Source organism: Zalophus californianus, chromosome 13, assembly GCF_009762305.2.
Source record: "Zalophus californianus isolate mZalCal1 chromosome 13, mZalCal1.pri.v2, whole genome shotgun sequence".
Lineage (NCBI taxonomy): Eukaryota > Metazoa > Chordata > Mammalia > Carnivora > Otariidae > Zalophus > Zalophus californianus.
The window spans coordinates 3,132,501-3,151,623 of NC_045607.1; the positions used below are offsets into that span (position 1 = coordinate 3,132,501).

At 60.6% G+C, this 19,123-nt stretch overlaps 1 protein-coding gene across 6 annotated transcripts in view; it reads left to right on the forward strand.

Moving 5' to 3' along the window:
- The window catches only part of VAV2 (vav guanine nucleotide exchange factor 2), a 170,655-nt gene that overhangs the window by 90,700 nt on the left and 60,832 nt on the right, over nucleotides 1-19,123 (forward strand). For all 6 annotated transcript variants that reach the window (XM_027615347.2, XM_027615351.2, XM_027615349.2 and 3 more), the window contains exon 3: nucleotides 4,005-4,063. In XM_027615347.2, the coding sequence (XP_027471148.1) occupies nucleotides 4,005-4,063 (59 nt within the window). The remainder of the gene's footprint in view (nucleotides 1-4,004; nucleotides 4,064-19,123) is intronic.

Genomic DNA, 19,123 nt, shown 5'->3' on the forward strand with positions numbered 1-19,123 from the left:
CTTTATGTCTCCTACCCTGTGTCGGGCGGTCAGGCTGCTGCCGGCTTGTTTGCCATTGGTCAGTTGCTGCAGGAACACCTCTGGAACTGAAGTGTTGCGCACCCCGGAGCGGAAACCCAGTCTTCTCAATGCCCCCAGAGAGAGCAGTAAGGGCTTGCTGCTTCTGGCCGGGAGAGCAGGATGGTTCCCACCACTCTTCTTGGAAGGATTTGCTGGTGGCCCCTCGGGGACATGTCCTGCGGGCTGCCTGCCGAGCTCCATGCCTGGGCAAGATGATAAGCTGAAGCTTCAAGGTTGGCGTGGGGTGCCGCCCTGGTTCAGGGACCCTCAGGGTCTAGCAGGACAAGCTTCGTGAGGGGAGGCTGTGGGCCCCCAGTGACAGAGGTCCTGGGAGCCCCGTTCTGGAACTCTAGGCTCGGTGAGGACTGCCCTGGATACTGCTCTGCCCGGGGTCCCCCTTTAGCTTCCTGGGGTCCAGATTACATGTCCTTTCCCCAGAAGTCCATGCTGCCCACTTGGCCTGCGTCTGTCCCACACACATCCCCCTTCAGTGGCTCCATGCTTCGCACGCAGGCTGGCCCGAGGTGAACAGGTGGGGCGCCCTCCTTGCCCTTCTGCACACCTTGACCGAGTCCCTGCTATTGTGCGTCTGACCCAAGCTCCATATCTGGGCCACGTGGGGCCTTACAAATAAACAGATTCCTGTGCCTCACTCTCTTCCACTCCGGAGCCATCCGGGGGGTGGGCTTGGGGGGCTGCATTCTGAAACTCCGCCAGCGAGCACGAGGAAGCTGAGTGCCTGCTGGGTGTTCAGGAGTCTGTCCGCCGTGAATGCAGACCCAGTGGAGAGCATGGGGTCAGAGCAGGCCGTGGCTGGGTGGGGACGGAGCCAAGACGCCCACCCAGGGTGCACACTCCACACCTCTACCTGCTGTCCTCTGGGCTGTCCCCTCCGCTCCTTGCACCTTCACTGGGGGTGCGTGTGGCTCCCCGCTGTGGGACTGGCCCTCTGGGGACACAGCTTTCTGCTGTAACCCCTTGCCCTTTCCCATGCACATGTTCGTTGGCCCCGGCGACATGGTCGGTGGGTTGCTGAGCCAGTTGTACGTGGGGAGGAGGGGAAGATGGTATGTGTGTGTTCATTCCATTTGTTAACTGGGATGCAGGCAAGAAGTGCAGATAGAAGTTGGGAAAATGTCATCGTTTAACATTTATGTTTTCAGAAGAGCTGGAGGGGCTGTGGGCTGGGAGGTGTTTGATCATGGCCTGACCTCTCCATCCTGGGACGGGGCCGCCTGGCCAGGCGTGACATGGGAGCCACTCAGGGGCCTCGCTTCCCCTGCAGGGATCTGCACCCTGCACCCTGTCTTCCCACATGGGGCTGCAGCCACCCCACGTCTGACCCCATGACGGGGAGCCCCACACCTGCTCCCAGCAGCCTCCACCCTCTGTCACCGCAGCGGGGTTCCCTGCGGTGGGCCCCGCCGGAGCACTCCCCTTCCTGCACACACGCCGGCCAGGGAGCACGGCCCAGGCAGACCCAGGGATGGGGCCCCTCCAACAGGACCACATGGAACCCCATGTAAGGGGCTACCTCTCGCTTGCCGGGTCCCTCACCACCACGGATGACAGACTCCAGCCTGGAGCAGAGTGTGAGGGGGGGGCCAAGGCTGCCGGGCACATGGTGGCCGGAGAAGCCACCATGTCTGCCGGGACCGCAGCTCGTGGACACGCCGGGACCCATGCCCTGGCTTCGGCGTGCTCCCCTGCGGCAGCTCCCCTCTGCCTGGGGTTCCACCTGTATGTAGGGAGCATGGCGTTTGCACTGACTGCAGGGAACAGGCTTCGTCCCCGCGCCCACGCTAACCAGATGGCCGGTGCCGTGGGTGGGCTCCGCGGGCAGGAGTCTGGCCTGTGTCTGGCCGGCCGGGGAGGAGTCGGGCAGGTGATGAATGTTGTTGGCCGCGGGGCCGCAGGAGGGCATGGCGTGTGTGCCCAAAGCTTCCGAGCTCTGGCGTTGCTTGCTTCTATCACATGCGGCACTGGTGCTTTAATGGCCAATGCTTGGAGCTCTCAACAGCCAAGAATAACAGCCAAAGCCAAGTTGCTCACTGCTTGTGAAAGGCCCCGTGTAGCACACGAGCTCGGGGCCTCGGTGGGGCCGGTTGTGCCGTGAGCCGGTGGAGTCCTGTCTGGGGCAGTGCAGAAGGACCCCGCCATTCCGCGGATTCCTGACGGTCAGGCCCCGGCTGCTGAAGTGTGACTAGGTACCAGAGGGCCGCTCACAGCACTCGGCGTATTGGCCAAGGCAGCCCTGTCGCCGGCTGAGAAAGGGGCCTTCTGGTATGGCTTGGGTTTTCTCTTCCTCTAAAAAAAAAATTGTGGCTGGAAGGAGTGCAGCCTAAAAGGAAGTCTGTGGAATGTGTCTCAGCTGGGGCCTTTAGGACCTTGCCTCAGTTTCCCAGTCTCCTGAATGCTCGGCAGACCCGGCCTTGTAGGATGTGAGGATTCACGAGGATGGTGCACATCAAAGGCCCAGTGGGCTCGGTTCTTGGGGCAAACCACAGCCAGCAGAGGGTGTCTGTGAATTTAGCAGGTGGTCCTCATGGGCCATGTTCATGGTCTCTGTCCCCAGACACACATAGGCTACACACATGCACACACAGGCTACACACACGTGCACACATGCACACGACCACACACACAACATGCAACGTACACACTTCATCTTGTGTGCACGTATGCACGTACATGCACACACATTATACACATGTGAGCACACATAGACTACATGTGCATATTACACACATGCACACAGATCATACTCACAACATGCAGTGCACACACTTCATCTCATGCATTCTTATTTATGTACGTGCGTGCACGCACAAGCACACATGCACACACAGTTTACACCCGCAGTGTGCAGTGCACACACTATCTTGCACACACACATGCAGTTGCACACACGCACAGAAGGATTCATGCACCCTGACTCAAAGAGGTCTCGAAGTAGAGGCTTGCACCTGCTTCCTCAGTGTGTGATGTCTGGCACGGCAGGGGTCCAACAAATCCTGTAATGAATCGTGAGCAGCTTCATGTACGTTATACTCTGCGGCAACTGCCTCCCTTTCCCTGCCTCAGTTTACCGGTAATCACCTGTGGAATCTCCTGCCTGCTGCCTGTTGTAAGGGCCTGTGGAGTCCCTGCATTGGGGCCTTTGAGGCTGGAGACAGGTGGGCCCTGGGTCACAGGACAAGACGGGGTAGGGTCGGGGCAGCCTAAGAAGGAGTGGTCACAGCTCATGGCTGAGCACGTCAGAACTTTCGTCCGGACAGGTCAGTCGGTGTGGGGAGATACTGCTCGGACGGATCCCCTCATGCAGCCTGAACCTGGAGCTCTTCGTTTTCCTTCCCCTGACCCTTTGAGGGAGCTGGGTGCCGATGTCAGTGGCCATGCGGGGAGAGGAGGGGCTGACGCAAGGAGCACTGTGCTTGGATGTATGTGTCAACACTGCTGGGGAACATGGGGCAAATCACTTGAGTTTTCTGGCCTTCTGCATGCCCCGCTCTGAACCGGGTCAGCACCTGCCGTGAACATGTTATTAACCGTATGGTAGCTTCTAGAACAGCGGCATGGGGTAAGCACTTTGTAAGCGTGTCTCCCGCTGCGGCTCTCTGCAGCCCCGATAGGGCCGACCCTAGTGTGGGTGAGAACGAGCCCCAGCGCGTGGTTAATGTGGCTGGTGCGGGTGAGCCCAGCCCCGCTCCTCTGCTGTGCGGAGCCCAGCAGCCCTCAGCAGATGTTGGTGCACGGAAATGACACATTTTGCACGGTACACACAAAATAGGTACCTAGCTCCCCCAAATGTTAACGCTGTGTGTGTGTTTACGAGGTGAAATGTGCTGAGTGAACAGCTGTGTGCACACAACCCTTCATTACAGTTTTGTGATGACTTTCTGGTTTCTTGTGGAATTACAGAAACATCTTTCTGGTCTCCCCAGGTCATCTCTGCCGTGTCCAGACTCTCCCTGCACCACGTGGCTCAGAACAAAGGGATCAGGTGAGCTCGCCGGCGCGGCCAAGTGACGCCCCCTCATCCTCCCTGCCACCTGCGGGCCACCCGCGGGCCTGGCCTCAGTGATGAGAGTCTGCAGCAGATATCCCCTGCCTGTGTCTTTTTCATGAATTTTCAATGTGCTGTCGCGTTGCCTGTTGACTGCAGCGGGAAGGGGCAGGGAGGAGGGGGTCAGCCTTCGGTTCCCACCAGGGAGATGGTGGACGTGTGTTCAACTGACGGCTGCAAAATCTCTTTCAATTTCGGTACTAAGATCAGCAAATTAATCTTTTCACAGATCATTGCCTACCTAAGCGCCCTGCGCACCCCCCCGCCCCACGCATCACAACCGGGGAGGCTGTGCCACGAGGGCTGAGCGGCGGGCCTGGCCCGTCTGGGGGCCCCAGGTCCCTCTGCAGGACTTCCCATTCCCAGGTTTAATGCCCCTTGGCTTTCAAAGCTCAGCCTCAGAGGATCCTGCGACCCCTGTGGTCTGGCCTCTGGTCTCTGATACCGGGCCAGGCACGCAGGCAACGGGGACATGGGACGGCAGCCCCAGTGAGAACAGGTCGTTGCCCCTTCTGACCCACAGGTGAGGGGTCAGGGAGACGTCTAAATGGGGACCAGGTTCCAGATCAGGTGGGCCCAGTGGAGTACCTGCCCTTCTTCAATGTCCCTGGAGGACGTGGGCCAGCAGGGTACGGATGGGGGGTTTGGGAGGACAGAAACGGCCCCGCCCTAGGGCGGAGTGGGTGGGGTCATGCCCACGTGCCAGCGACACCGTGAGGTGGCGTACTGTGGCAAGGGGCCACCCCCTGGTGTTGTCAGTGGGGGACACTGAGTGCCTGGAGTCTGGGGTCCCAGGACCATGGGGCCGGGCGGATCCAGACCAGCACAGCTGCCCCTTGGTGGGGCCGTTTGCCCAGGTTCAGAGAGTCACTAGGACAGATACGAGGACTGGGGACCTGCGGCCCCCCCGGGCCCCCCCAATCTGGGAAGTCTGTTGCATTCTGAGAGGACTTGGAGATTCCTTTGAATTGGGGACTTTTGGTTTTTGTTGTTTATGACATCAGAGACAGGATAGGCTGTTTAAAACTATCGTTAGATTGTATGCTGAACACACGCAGGAGGGTATGTAGAACATGTTAGGGTGTAAAGGATGACAAGACCAAGCTCCCGCACCCACCAGGCAGCTTAGCCCCGAGGACATCGCTAATACCTTGGGGCCCCCTCGCCTCCCGCACCCCGCCCTGGCCCCACCACGCTTTTGTGAGTTTGTAATAGGGACAGTTTAAAAATGTTAATTACAAATCAGTGTGTTATTTCTGGGTACAAAGACAGTGCGTAGTTTGGGTTTTGGCTTCCTCCAGAAACAACTGTCTGTGCATTCTCCCGCTAGCGTGTTGTGGTTGTGTACCTACCTCTCAGCCCATTCAGTGTGGTCTTGTCTATCCACGCGTCCGTGTCCACACATGGGCAGGGGTGAAGTTCGCGCAACAGAAGGTAGTCGTGTGATCTGCTCTTTCCCCGGAGGCTAGAGCGTCTGTATCCATTTCTCCCCGAAGCAGAGTCTGGCCCAGGGGAGCCCGGTTACGTTCTCATTCTTGGGGCCGGTGACCCCCCTGGTGTTGCCCTGGACAGGGTGGTCCTGCTGTGGTTCCAGGCTCCACAGCCCCAGGCTGATGTAACCTTTCAGTGCGGGGGGGCGGGGGGCGGGGAGGAAATGAGGGGAAGGAGGGAGATGTCTGCAGGTGTCTGCAGCCTCAGGCAGGGCAGGGCCTCCCCTCTGCAGAGAGAGCCCCCGCCTCCCACCTTCATGGCCTCCTCACCCTCAGGGCTGGTTGTCATCCCTGCCTCTCTTCCCCCTGTGCTTTCCCTTCCTAGCCTGAGCCCCGATCCAGAGCTCTTCTGGGGTCCTGTCCCTCTGCAGCCCCCAGGGACAGGAGCTTCCCCACTGTGAGCTCAGGGGAGGGCAACACGGCGGGGCTGCCCCTCGTCCCCCATACAGGCTGCGATTTCCCCAGGGGTCTGGGAGTTCTGGTAACCACCGGCCCTTTACGACACTAGGTAGCTCTTCGTTTAAGAGCGTTTCCTAGCGTTCTTCATTACCAGAGGTTTCCGTGTGGCCAAACCCTTTCCTTTTCTGAAAACCCACCACCCAAGCCTGCAGCCCTGAAGAGAGTCTTCCTGGTTTCTTTCCTGGCTGGATGGGAGCCCAGCAAGCTCCTTTAGAAAAATGATCATTTTTACAGCCTTTGCACTTTGCCTAATGAGCTGATTTTCCATAAAAAGCCCTAATTATACTTCTCAGAGGCTGATGAGTGGGGGACTTAATCCGAGGGCCCCACCCTGGTGCCGGCTGGAGGGTCAGAAGTGAGAGGTTGGGTCAGGGAGAAAGGGGTCCCTGGCAAGTCATCCAGCTCCGCGGGTGGAGGTGCAGGTCCTTTTCACACCAGAGCTGGCCCTCCAGAGTGAGGGACGTCCCGTTCACAGCTCTGAACGGCGGCGGCAGGGGAGAGGGCAAAGGGACAAATTCTCCTGGGGATTGAGGCCAGAAGGTGAGGCCAACGAGCCCTCAGCCCACGAAGGTGTTCTCTTTCAGGCACCTGTTCACCCGGTGGCCTTAGGCAGGGATGCTCTTGGGCCCTCTGTCTCTTCTTCTGTAGGCCAGGAAGGTTCCCTTGCTGCACAACAAGGTCGCTGTGAGCCTGTAGGCTGTGCAGCACCCGGCACTCCATGGATGCCCACGGCGCCGGCCGGGGTGGTGGGCAGAGAGGGGGGCCCCCGAAGCCACAGCCCCTTCCTGACTCCTGGACCTTGTGTGACAGGGAAGAGTTTCCCTGCAGGTGTAACTAAGTTGTGTTATAGGTGTCATCGTAAGTAGAAGAGGGAGGCGGGAGGGTCAGAGCAGAGGTTGCGGTGATGTGGCCACAAGCTGAGGAATGCGGGCGTCTTAGAAGCCGGGAAAGGCAAAGAACAGATTCTCCCCCGGAGCCTCAAGAAGGACCCCACCTGCTGACACTTTGAGTTGAGCCCAATGCGAGGCCCAGTTCAGACTGCTGACTTCCAGATCTGTCGGACGGCAAGCCGTGTGGAGTGGGGTGGCTGCGGCTGTGGATGCAGGTGGCTTCGCAAGGGTCCTGGCGCGGCGGGGGGGCTCCGGGTCCTCTCTGGGCCTCTGCTCCCCGGTCCTGGGCCTCTGTCCTCTCTCTCTTTGTACTGAATTGAAGTAAAACTCACATGACATAAATCTAAGCCTCTTAACGTGTACGGTTCAGTAGCATTTAGCAGGTTCTCCATGCTGTGCGCCCACCACCTCTGTCTGGTTCCCGAACATTCTCACACCCGATAGGAAACCCCTTCCCTCATAAGCACCTGCGCCCCTCCCCTGTTCCTCCCCCTGGATCCGGCACTCAAGCTTTCTGGATGGGCCTGATGGAGATATTTCGTATGAACGGCATTGCACACCATGCAGCCTCCTGTGACCTGCTCCCTTCCCTGGGCGTCGTGGTTTCAAGCGTCTTCCGGGCTGTGGCACAGGATAGAGACTGACCCCGTGTGGGGTTTCCAGTCGTCAGCGGATGGACGTTGGGCTGCTTCCGCCCTTTGGTGATTGTGAATTGCGCTGCAGTGAACATTCGTGTTTGTTTAGATACCTGAGCTTCCGTTCCTTTGGGTTGCCTTCTGACATTTTGATTATTTTCTGCCCAAAACCTACCCATGAATCCTTGGTGTCTGGACGCACCTGGGAGCCAGAGCCTGGGTCCCGTCCCCATGTCCACGGCACACGACGGTTGCTCGCCTCGCCTGGGTGGCTGTTTCCTGGAGGGCGGCTCAGAGAGGGGGGCTGCCAGGCCACCAGCAGGCGAGTGGCTACTGTGAGTGGCCGCGGGGTCTCCCCCAGCCTAGTGCCTCCTGCTTGTTGTTGTCACCCCAAAACTCTGCTGCTGTGTGCCTGGGGGGGTCCTCATGCTTGGTCTTTTCCTCCGGTCTGGGAGACCCCAGCCCCATTTCAGGGGGGTGGGGCTGCGGGCAGGCTGCAAGGTGGGTGGGTGGGGCAGGGGCAGGGGTGGGAGAGACGGGGTGCCCCCCAGCCTCCGGTGGATGGAACATCCTTTTTCAGTTTGAAGTGAATTCTCAGAATGTCAGATGTACCCGGATCCAAATCTGAGTCGAGGAAAGCATTCTGGAACTGAAGGAAAACGCTCCTCCTCTTGTTGTAGGCCGCAGAGGATCTGCTCTTGGGTCTTCCTGGGCGCCAGGGGTATGGGGAGTGAGCCTCAGCCCCAGATGCTCTTGTGGGTGACAGACAAGGGGCAAAGCCGCCTTGGCAGGAGGTGAGCCTTGCTGTCTGATGGGGTCTCCTGTCTTCGTCCTGAGGCGAGTGTCTCGTGGGAGGGTGGGGGATCTGGTGCTCTCGGCGTTTCTAGGGAGGAGAGGCGTGATTTCCCTCGATCCTCAAAGGGCCCTCCCCAAGTCATGGTCCTGTCCTGCCGTGAAGCCCCAGCCGCTCCTCGAGGTGTCCTGTGTTTGCGGACACCAGCCATGGCTCACAGTCCCCAGCTCTCTCCACAGACCCCCTCCCTGCCGACGTCCCTTTCCCATCTGGTGCCACCTGGTTAATTCCGGGGAATTGGACTGTGCATGAGAGGCTTGGACGGAAGGCGGCCGTTTGCATGTGCTTACTAGCTCATTCTGCCAGCAAGACGGGTTTAATCGTCCCGCCTGGCGACTTCAAGCGCCTGGCCACTTGTCATCGGTGGAGAGCCGGTGTTCCTCTTCCTTCCCTGATGATGATGGGGCCGGCATCGTTGGCCATAGGGGAGTAACTGGAAGACTTGAGATTCCTTCCAGGAGGGGCTCGGATCGTTGTGAGCTGTTGGGAGGCATGGCTGTGTCTGGCCTCCCCCAGCATGTCCTGGCCACACAGGGTGGCTCTGTCCAGCTGGTGCCTACCCCACTTGCCTGGTCAGGTGACTGCTCAGGGGCGGATGGTGTCCGTGTTAAGTGCAGAGACCCAGCCTGGCTTAGTTGCCCCCTTGCTCCCACGGCCTCGACTGTTCACTCTCCCCACATCTGCTGGGGCCACTGCGTAGGTCTCCAGGCTTTGGCAGAACGAGCCGTGTCCGCTGGTGTGTGCACATGTGTGTGCCTGGCGTGTTCGCTGTGTCTCTTTCCTTGCACACCCGTTTCTGCCTCCTGGTATCTTGTACGTAGGCATGCCTGCAGCTGAATCTGAACACAGACCTCATGCCCGCTGGGGCAGCAGGTGCCCAGAGTGTCCCAGATCCTCCCTGGGGGCTCTGTTGAAGGTTCTAGAAGGAATGGCACTCCTTGTGCTGCAGGTGGGGGTGGGAGGGAGGGTGTGTGGCCGTCCTGTCTGGGAAGTGTTGGAGGAGAGGGTGTGGGCAGCGGGGAGGGAGGGATCTTCTGGTTTAAAGATCCTGGAGCTGGTGTGGCTGCCAGGCTGGTGACAGCACTGTCACTGGGGGGCAGTGAGGGGGTGCTTGGCAGAGTGAAGGGGGCCTGTGTTGTGTGGGCCGGTGTGGGGAGCACACGTGGGTGTGGCTCTGCTTGGCCCATCCTGCCCGACCCTGGCCTGGCAGGTGTGCGGATGTCCAGGACACAGAACCTGCCTCAGAGAAGGAGGGGCCCCCGGGGCAGGGCCCACCCCAGAGAGGACAGGGTGGCAACAGTGTCCGTGGGTGTCTTCTCCATTCACCTGGCAACATGACTCGAGCTCTTCCAGCTTCTGAGCACGTCCCTCGTGGGAAGGAATGTCATGTGGTTCCATCCAGCCTCCCGCCCCCACTTGGTGACCATGACCCACTCCCAGGGAGGAGGGGTGGCCCTGGGGTGGAGGGGAGAACCAGATACTAACCTGGGGGCACCAAGGCCATGTCTTGTCCACTCCCGAGTGGCAGCCCTGAGGCTTTGAACCCTTCCGGCTGTCCAAGGTCTACACTGTCCTTCCCCGGGACACCCGAGTGTCCCCTGCCCGTGAGCCGCGGCTGCTGCCTGTGAATGGGGTCATTGTCAGGACTGTGTGGGAGACCTGGGCAGCATGCTTAGCCCAGGGCCTGGCAGGCGAGCGCCTGGCGCATGATGGCCAGCTGACTTTCGGTGAGTCTGCCCCACGGACTACGGGAGGGACCCCCTTCCTCACGTCCTTCACCCACTGCTGAGCCGAACTCCTAAGAAACACTCTGCTGCGCTTCTCTCTGCCACCTCCACTGTGGGTACCAGGGCTGGAAAGACACATATTTGTTGAAAAATGTATTAACTGGCCGTTTTGTGCTGGGGCAGTGGGGAGCTAATTTGTGCTGGAGACGGTCAGGAGGAGCAGGAGGGCTGCCCGGTGGGAGGGCCGAGAACAGCCAACTGGAGCTTCCACGGCTGGGCAGGATCTTTAATAAAGAGACTGAGTGCAGCTGATTGCCGGTCCCTGCTCCCGTCCCTGATCTCCTGGGTCAGGTGGGCCGCCTGCGCCTGCACCTGCCCACAGAGCGCACTGCCCTGGCCGCTCTCAAGGTCTTATTTCTCCCTCCCCCAACTCGCTCCCCTCCCCCACCCTCCAGGCCGTTCATGCAACCAGTCAGCTCTCCATCCATCCATCTGTCCCTCTACCTCCCCATCCATCCCCCCATCTGTCCGTCTGTCTATCCATCGATCTGTCGTCTCTACACTTATCCATCCTTCTACCCACCCATCTGTGCTTCCGTTCTTCCTTCCACCCATCCATCCATCCATCATCTTTCTTATATTTCCACCTATCCGTGTGTCTATCCTGGCACCTACCTACCACCCACCCGTCTATCTACATATCTGCTCATCTGTGCATTCACCCACTTATCCGTCCTTCCATCCATCCTTCCTCTGCCTGTGTCACACAGATGTGGGCCGGTCTCCGTGTGGTGCTGGGAGCTCACAGCCTCTGGCTCCATTAAGGTCCGGCATTGACAGTGGGAGGCCCCATGTGCTCCCCAGCGCAGCCCAGGCACTCAGCTGGGTATCGTGCTGGGGGCGGGGTGGACGAAGGAGTGACCCCGCTGACCTGGGTGATGGCAGGATGCTGGCTCGGTGTCCTGCTCCTGAGCCTTTGTGTGCTCTTTGGTAAAGCAGGGTCATGGTTGAAACTCCCTCCCCAGGCTGTTGTGAAGATTCAGGGAATCTCCACAAAGTTCTCAGCACAGGCCCTGACACACAGTAGGGGAGGGGCCGCCTCTCTGTGCCTCGGTTTCCTCTTCTGCAAATGGGGGTCTGCCAGCACCCACCTGGAGGGCTGAGTGGGCTGAAGCAGGTCGTGTGTGAGTGAGTTTCCCACTTCCCGATTGATGGAGGACGTGTGGGCTCTGCCTGTGGATGAGCTCCGTGGTGCCCAAGCCTCAGGGAGCCCAGGGTCACCGCTCTGCTTGAGGTGCTCATAGGAGATGTCAGGGGACAGCGTGCACCCAAGCGCAAGCATCTGCTCCAATTTGTGGCTCATGAGCGTCACACCAGCCCCCCCGGGCCTTCCTGGGGCTGCTCGGGTGCCCAAGTTTGGAATCATGATGGGGGGAGATGTCACCGGTGCCCACATTGGCCTGTCCTTGCTGACAGATGTCCCTGGTGCCCAGACAAGAGAATCGCTGCCCATTGAGAACCCCAGGAGTGTGAGCTGCCTCCCGGGCCGAGGACCTGTCTGCACCAGGCAGTGAGATGGAAAACAAGGGGAGGCTGGGGCCTGGCACATTCGCCGTGACCCTAGCAGACTCATGAAATCCCTGGGGCTGAATTTCAGACCCTTCGCTCGGCTCCCACAGCCCGGCCTCCACAGCCCAGCACCTTCATGCTGGAAGAGCCCTTCGTCCCTCCTTTGACGTGTGGGGCAACTGAGGCCCAGAGGGCTTCTTTTTCCCAAAGTCCTTTATCTAAGGAAGTCAGCTGTCATCTGTTCTTATTCGTTCGTTCATTCATTCATTCATTCATTCATTCATTCATTCATTCTGTCGGTGCCTGGTGATATCTGTCCCCAGGCCAGGTGCTGGAGGGCACCCAGAACCAGCCCCTGTCAGGTAGGGAGATGGACACAGGACCCCGGTCACAGGCGGGTGGACATGTTGCTGTGGGACACGGGGCAGGGTGGGGTGAGCGGGGAATATGACCTGAGCCCCAGCGGCGCAGGGTGAAGGGCCAGCCGGCGACACTCGGGTCCGGGCTACTGGTGTGATCTTCAGCAGGTGCCTTAGCCCTGGGCCTATTTCCTGGCCTCTGAAAGGGAGGCCCCCATTGATTGATGGTTGGCGCCCATGGTGAGGGCCCAGGGCAGGAGCAGCCCTGTGTGGTGGTTCTCTGGTGAGGCCTGAGGATGCCTTTGAAGGTGAGACCGGGGCGGGCGGGTGTGGGCTGAACGTGGCTTTAAAAATATATGCACCCGGATCTATGAGTGGGGGCTCACTGGGGAAAACCCTGTGGGCCTTAATGCAAGGGCAAGTTTCCTTAAAGAGACACAGGGAGGAGAGACACGGGCAGAGGAGGGGCTGTGTGACCACAGAGGCAGAGGCTGGAGGTATGCAGCCACAGCCCAGGGACACTGCCGGGGCCCCCAGGAGCTGGGAGCTGCAGGAGGGCCCCCTCCCTAGAGCCTTGCATGGCCCTGCTCACACTTCGATTAGGACTTCTGGCCTCTAGCACTGAGAACATGAATTTCTGCCGGTTTAAGCCACGCAGTTGGTGGTACTTGGTTATCGGCGGCCCCAGGACCCTAGCACGGTGCATGTGGCCGGACAGCAGGCCCTGGGACAGGGGCCAGGTGGGGGACCCCAGCCTCCAGCATGCCTGGTGTGTGGAGGTGTGATGCTGCACTTCCCAGAAACCAGTCGATGTCCCCACGGAGCCCCAGCTCCCTCCTCATGCAGCCCCTGCCATGGAGACCTGCCTGCAGGGGGGGCTTGGGGTTCAGAGACCCCCGCTGGTCAGCAGGGATGGGACGGTGGGCCTCCAGGGACAGTGGCTCCTCCTCTGGGGGGTGCCCTGTCCCCAGAGCATTCGATGGGGGCAGTGAGCATGGCCACGTGTACTGGGTCCAGAGTCCTCAACTCCTGTCCTGCCCCCTGGGGAGCGAAGATCGCTTCACTCTGTGCCTGCTTCTTCAGCAAGTATCACCATTAAAAATTGATCAGGGCAGCTGTGCAACAGTATCCACTCATTTTCAGAGACAGAGCAGAACGCGTTGTCATGCGGCGGGATTTCTACACGTGCAGAAGGGCTGTGAGGTCGTTCAGCATGCCCATGGAGCACAGCGTGGCGTCCTGGCTCGGTGGCGATGTTGGGGCTGCGGCCTGGGGGGACCTGTCGTTAACAGGCTGTGGCCTGAGGTTAGCCGTGCTCTCTCCAGCCCCGAGCTCGAGCTCGGCTCCCAACGGTGGGGACGGCCCCGGGCCAAACAAACGCATCAGAACCCGGGAAGGTTCACCACTGTTTGCGAAAAGTTTCCAGGTGCTTTGAGCATGTCCAGTTACGTGCAAGCCCAGCGCTCTCAGAAGCCCGAGGCCCGCGCCTCTCCTCCCTGGCAGGGGGCCTCTAATAGCCAAGGGACCGTCCCCCACGTGTCACCGGGCTGCCCTTCTCGCTGCGGTTCCCACCTGTCCTGTCCCTCCTCAGGATTGGCTGCCTCTGTGAGTCGGGATGGACCGGGCTCTGCGGCGGCAAGAGATAGCCCCCGTGTCCCAGTGCCTTGGTCCTGCCGCTCCAGGTCACCTGCTCCCAGAGCTGGGCTGGAACCGAGTGGCCGTCACGGTGGGTGGGGGGACACGGCAGCGCGTGCGCTGGCCCCTGCAGACTCTTGCCGGTCAGTGAAGCCAGGATGCTCGGTGACAGCAGTTCAGCCTGTCGAGCAGCTTGATGCTGCTTATCCCTGGGAGTGGGGGCTGCTGCTGTCCCCGCTTCACAGAGGAGGAAACCGAGGCCCAGAAGCTGAGGGGCTTGCCGGAGGTCACGTGATGAGGGCATGGTGGAGCTGAGCCCGGAGCCTGCCCTCATCGGGCAGAGCCGCCCGCGCTCCCGCCACCGGACCCCCCCACCGCGTGGCCTCCCTTTTGGCCAATGCACAGGAGAGAGAGGGGTCTTGGAACTGACCTTCCTAGTCCCTGTTTGTTCTGACCTGTTCCTCTTCTATTTTTATTCGTTTATGTAACTTTTCGTGATTTCGGACACCCCCAAGCCTGCCAGCCAGCGCGGGAACTAGAACATTCCAGCTCACTCCCGACCTGGCCCTGCTCCCGTGCTCACCACCTGCTTGCTTCTGTCGAGTTAGGCTTACGAAATCTCACGTGCGGTTCTGTCAGTCATCGTTGCTTTGGACCTTTAATCAAGAGAATCAGTCGGGTTGACTCTGGGGCCTTGCTGTTTCTCTCACTGCCCCATGACGCGTCAGGCCGTGGTGTGCGGCTCTGGGTCCTGGGAAGCACCCCCACCCCCCCCGCTCCGGTGCCCGCCTCTTGTGCGTAGCTTCCCGTGGGTCAGCGCTCCGAATGCCCATCTCCACCGGTGAGGGGCCCACTTTGCAGAGGAGGACGTGGAGGCTCTGAGGGGGAGCCTCTGGCCCTAGTCTCGCAGCTGGCCCTCGGTGCTGCTGGGTCTCCACCCCAAGGCCCTCAGGTGGGAGTCAGCAGAGAGTCGGGTTCCTGGGGCCTGGGCCCGGCACTCACTCGGCCCTTCCAGCCTCGGTTCCTGGCAGGACTGACCTTAGCGGCACTTTGGGGTCACTGGTGGGAGACCTGGACAGGCCTGCACCCCGACCCAGCACTGGAGGCTCTGGCCCTCCCTGATGCCGAGCTGCTCAGGGCAGATGCACCTTGCTGGCTTTGTCTCTGGTCCCCAGTGGGGTTGGTGGCTGCAAAAAGCTGTGTTTTGTGCCATTTGGTAATTCCTGTCTTGGACCCTCCCCTCCTTGAGCACTCCCGGGGCGCTGGACGTCACCGCAGTGTGGGAATCTGGCCGACAGTGCCAGAGCAGTTGGGATGGTGTCCAGCTGCGGCCCCTCCCGGGAGGGCAGCACCGAGACACTAGTGGTCTCTTGAAAGCTGACACCTGGAGCCCAGCCCTGAAACTTGGCTGGGCCCTCGGCCCGACGGACTCCAGGTGGGGCAATGGCCCGCCTGGACCCCAGGCCCACGCCTAGTCCCCCACCCAGGGCCACCTTCAGACTCAGGGTTGGCGCCCCCGGGAGGGCTCCACAGTGGCCATGCCGGACCCTGTGGTGTGTGGTGGGGGGACTGCAGGCTGTCCTTGTCCTCACTCAGGCCCAGGGCGGCCCACCTCCGGGACGTCGCTGCCTGCAGCAACCCCCTGTCCCTACCTGTCACCACTGTGTGCTGCCTTCCTGAGGCCCAGGCTCTAGGGGGACAAGTCCGAGGGTGGGGCGTCGGAGGGGCAGGGTGGGGGGGCACTCAGATGCCCCGGTCAGTGCATCTTGCAGAGGAGGCGATGTTGGATCCTGCTGACCCCTCAAGGAGGGAACAGTGACAGGTCTGGGGCCCCGGAGGCCCCGGCAGAGGCTCTGGGAGGGAATGTACTTGGCATCCTGTGGGATGGAGAGGGGCCGGGGACAGTGGAAGAGACCATGTGGGGAGGGATGGGCAGGGCAGGGGGGTCTCTATGTCTCTCTGAGTGTGAGGGGGAGCCCTGGGGCATTTCAGCGGGGCCGTGACACCTCCCGTGCCCTAGTGGACATGGCCAGAGCAGTCCGTCCACGCAGGGCCACAGCAGGCCATGGGGATTTCCTGCCTCGCCCAGGCACGGGGTGGCGTCGGGTAGGGGGCTGGGGGGAGGGAACAGCAGAGTGGCCGCAGGGGCTGGGCCCTGCTGCTCGCGGGAGGATGGCCCTGCTGACCCACTGGCCTTTCCGCTCCTAACTGCTGCCATTCCGAGAAGCGGGCTGGAAAATGAAAAATACGTTGGGCTTCTCGGCTGCTGAGAAGTGGCATGGGACTCCAGGCCCCTCCCTCCCTGCGGCCGGGGGCCGGGCCAACTATTCTTTCCCGACCCTGAGGTCAGAGTGTCTTCCTCCGCCTGGCTAGGGTTTTGGAAGCAAGGGCAGAAGCAGCCCGGCTGGGGTCTGGGGATCATTTGGGCTTTCTCTTTGGGGGGGGCAGTACCTGCCACCTCTCTGGGTTGCCTTGGAGCCGGCCAGCCCTCCCCCCTCCACACGTCTGCTGGGCCTGCCTCTGCCGTGGCTTCACCTTGGTGTCCCTCCCCTCCAAGCCCCCGCCTCACAGAGGCACAGAGACCCTCCTGCCTCTGTGAGGACTTTGGTTTAAGATCCTGGTGGTAATGGGGCGCCTGGCTGGCTCAGTCGGCTCAGCGTCCGACTCTCGGTTTCAGTTCAGGTCATGTCTCAGGGTCGTGGGATCGAGCCCCATGTCGGGCTCTGTGCGCAGTGAGGAACCTCGCTCTCTCTGCCTCTGCCTCCCTGCCCCCTCCAACCCCGCTCGCTCACGCTTTCTCTCAAATAAATAAATCTTTAAAAAATAGACACAAGATCTTTGTGGTCAGCGCCTGGGCTGGCCCACCTGTCACTGTTCCTTGGCTACGGCCCCTGCTCCGGCCCGTCATGGCCTCCTCTGGCCTCCGTCCCAGCCACACGGAAGCTGCACATCCCCGCGTGTGCCGGCGTGTTCATCTGCCCCAGGCTGCGTTCTCCAGCCCCCAGCTCATGACCACGTCCACCGTCCCCCCTGGCCTCCACTGCCCTACACGCCAGGCCCTGTGGGAACCGTGCCCACGTTGCATCTCCTGCAGCGTCACAAAACGCCTGTGCTGCGGGGGGCGGGGGGGGGAGGTTAATCCCCATTTTATAGACGAGTTAACTGAGGCCAGGGGCTCAGATCCCTTTGGCAAGCTCTGGGGCTGGGAAACTGGCCATCTGATACGAGGCTGGAACTCTGCACTCAGCATCGGACTCTGCTCTCCAAGTCGGCTCCCCCACCACCTCCCTCGAGAAGCCCACCTGATTTCCCCAGGCCAGGACTGCCCTTCTGCCCTGAGCCTTTCCTCCTGCTCCCTGTGCCCTTCAGCCCCGTGTGGACTGCATGTGGGGTGTGGGTTGCCCTCCTCTCCAACACAGGCTGTAGCCTGAGCTGGGTGCGGGCGTGGGTGGGGTGCACTGGCTGGCGCTGCCCCCTGATGCGATGGCCCGTCCACACTGGGTGGGGTGACGGGCTGAGAAAAGAAACGAGATCCGTTGGCTTGTTTTGACAGTCGGGGCTGTTTAGCAGGAGAGCCGTTTTTAATAAGGAAACCCTGGTGCTTCAAGGCCTCCCAGCCAATTACCAGGCAGCACCCAGGTGACTCTCTCAATAATTAATCGGGCCTGTTGGGTCCTCCAGGCCACTGTTCTTGATGTGCCTTTCAAGTTTGCCGGGCTGCCAGTTCCCTTGTAGACTGGTGCCAACTGAGGTGTTGCCCCCTCCCCCGCCCCCCCCCCCCACCACGCTGACCGCTTCCCTCTCACCCGCCCCTGGGCACACCTGGGCACACCTGGGGAGATGAGACTGACCCTGCTGGTGTCCTGCTGGTGCCGGGCCCTCCCACAGCCCCACCGCACCTCATCCTGAGGCCAGTTTCAGAATGGGAAACTGAGGTCCGGCCAGAGAAATGAGCTGCCCAGGAGCCCTCCACTGTTATTGTCCCCCACCTGCAGGACTAGGTGGCCAGCACTGAAGTTCCCACGTTCCAGGGGACTCCCTAGTCCCAGGCAGACCAGACGGCCTCATCCCTTGCAGGGCAGTGCTGAGTGCTGGGGACCCCAGGCCTCTGGGGCCCAGTCTGCTCTCTGGGGGCCTTGGGCCCATCTCACCCTCCAGGACGGGAACCCAGGGTCCCCACCCATCTCTCGGACACACCAGGCGGCCAAGGTGGACCCGAGCCATCCGTGACCCTGCCCTTGAACATGGACCTCAGAGGTCACTTGCAGGGAGCATTCTGTGAGCCAGAATTCCAACTTACTTCTGGAACACGCGAAGTGAAGGATGAAGTTAGGGTGTATCTCAGACCCTGGATCCCTTTCATCTGAACGTCCGCAGAACGTGGGAAAATGAACACTGTATCCTAGATTCTCTGGATGGTGCTGAGTGATCTTGAATACCCACATCGGAGCCAAGCACTGACCCAAAGTGTTCTTACTTTCCAGAGTATGAACTTTCGTTTCCAGGGAATGTTCTTCTTTCTGAGGCATGGGAAGAAAGAGCTCTGTGGGGTGGGTTGCAGACCCCCATGGGGGTGCTGACTCTGTGTCCCCTGGGGGGGGGCCTGCCCTTGGGGGCTGGCTCCAGGAGTCAGCACCTGGAGCTGCCGTTCAGGAGGCCATGGGGACCTTGAGGACTGCCTGTGTCTGAGCTCTGGACTGGGCAGGTGGGCTCTTGGGGTGGGCCACCCAGCAGGGAGGGAGGGCAACCCATGCTGTCATTTACGGGGCACTTGCTGGGTCGAAGCACCTGAGTTTAGAGACTCACTGCATTACCTCATTTAATCTCAAGTGACTACCACTGACGTTCTGCAGTTGGGGAAACTGAGGCAGAGAGGGAGCATGCCCTGTTCGGGGCCATGTAGTGAGTCTGGATTCGAACCCAGATCTTAGTTCTTAGCTCTCCCCACAGGGCCTCCCCTAAAATGAAGGTGACAGAGGTTGTGGGGCCTCTGTTTTGGCTTCTGGCCAGTGCTCGATTTCCAGTGTGTGGGGGGCTCGAGCGGGGAGCAGCAGTCTGGGTCCTGGGCGGGGCCATCTGCAGATACAGCTCAGGGATGAGATACACACCTGCCATGCTCCTGGGGGCTTCCTGCTCTGGAGTGAGGGAACCCCCAGGGAAACGGCCCCAGGAGCCCACTGCTCAGGGCCTTCCAAGAAAGCACACCCTAACCATTCCCCGTATAGCTGAGCTCCTGGAGTCTGTCCTGCATGGACCCGAGATCACCACCTTTAGCTCCAGGACCCCCAGAGCGTCTGGTCTGCCCCCTTCCGGGCCATGCATCCTTCCCCCGTGTACCTGTAAGCACAGTTGCCCATGTGGGCACTTTTCAGAAGCCACA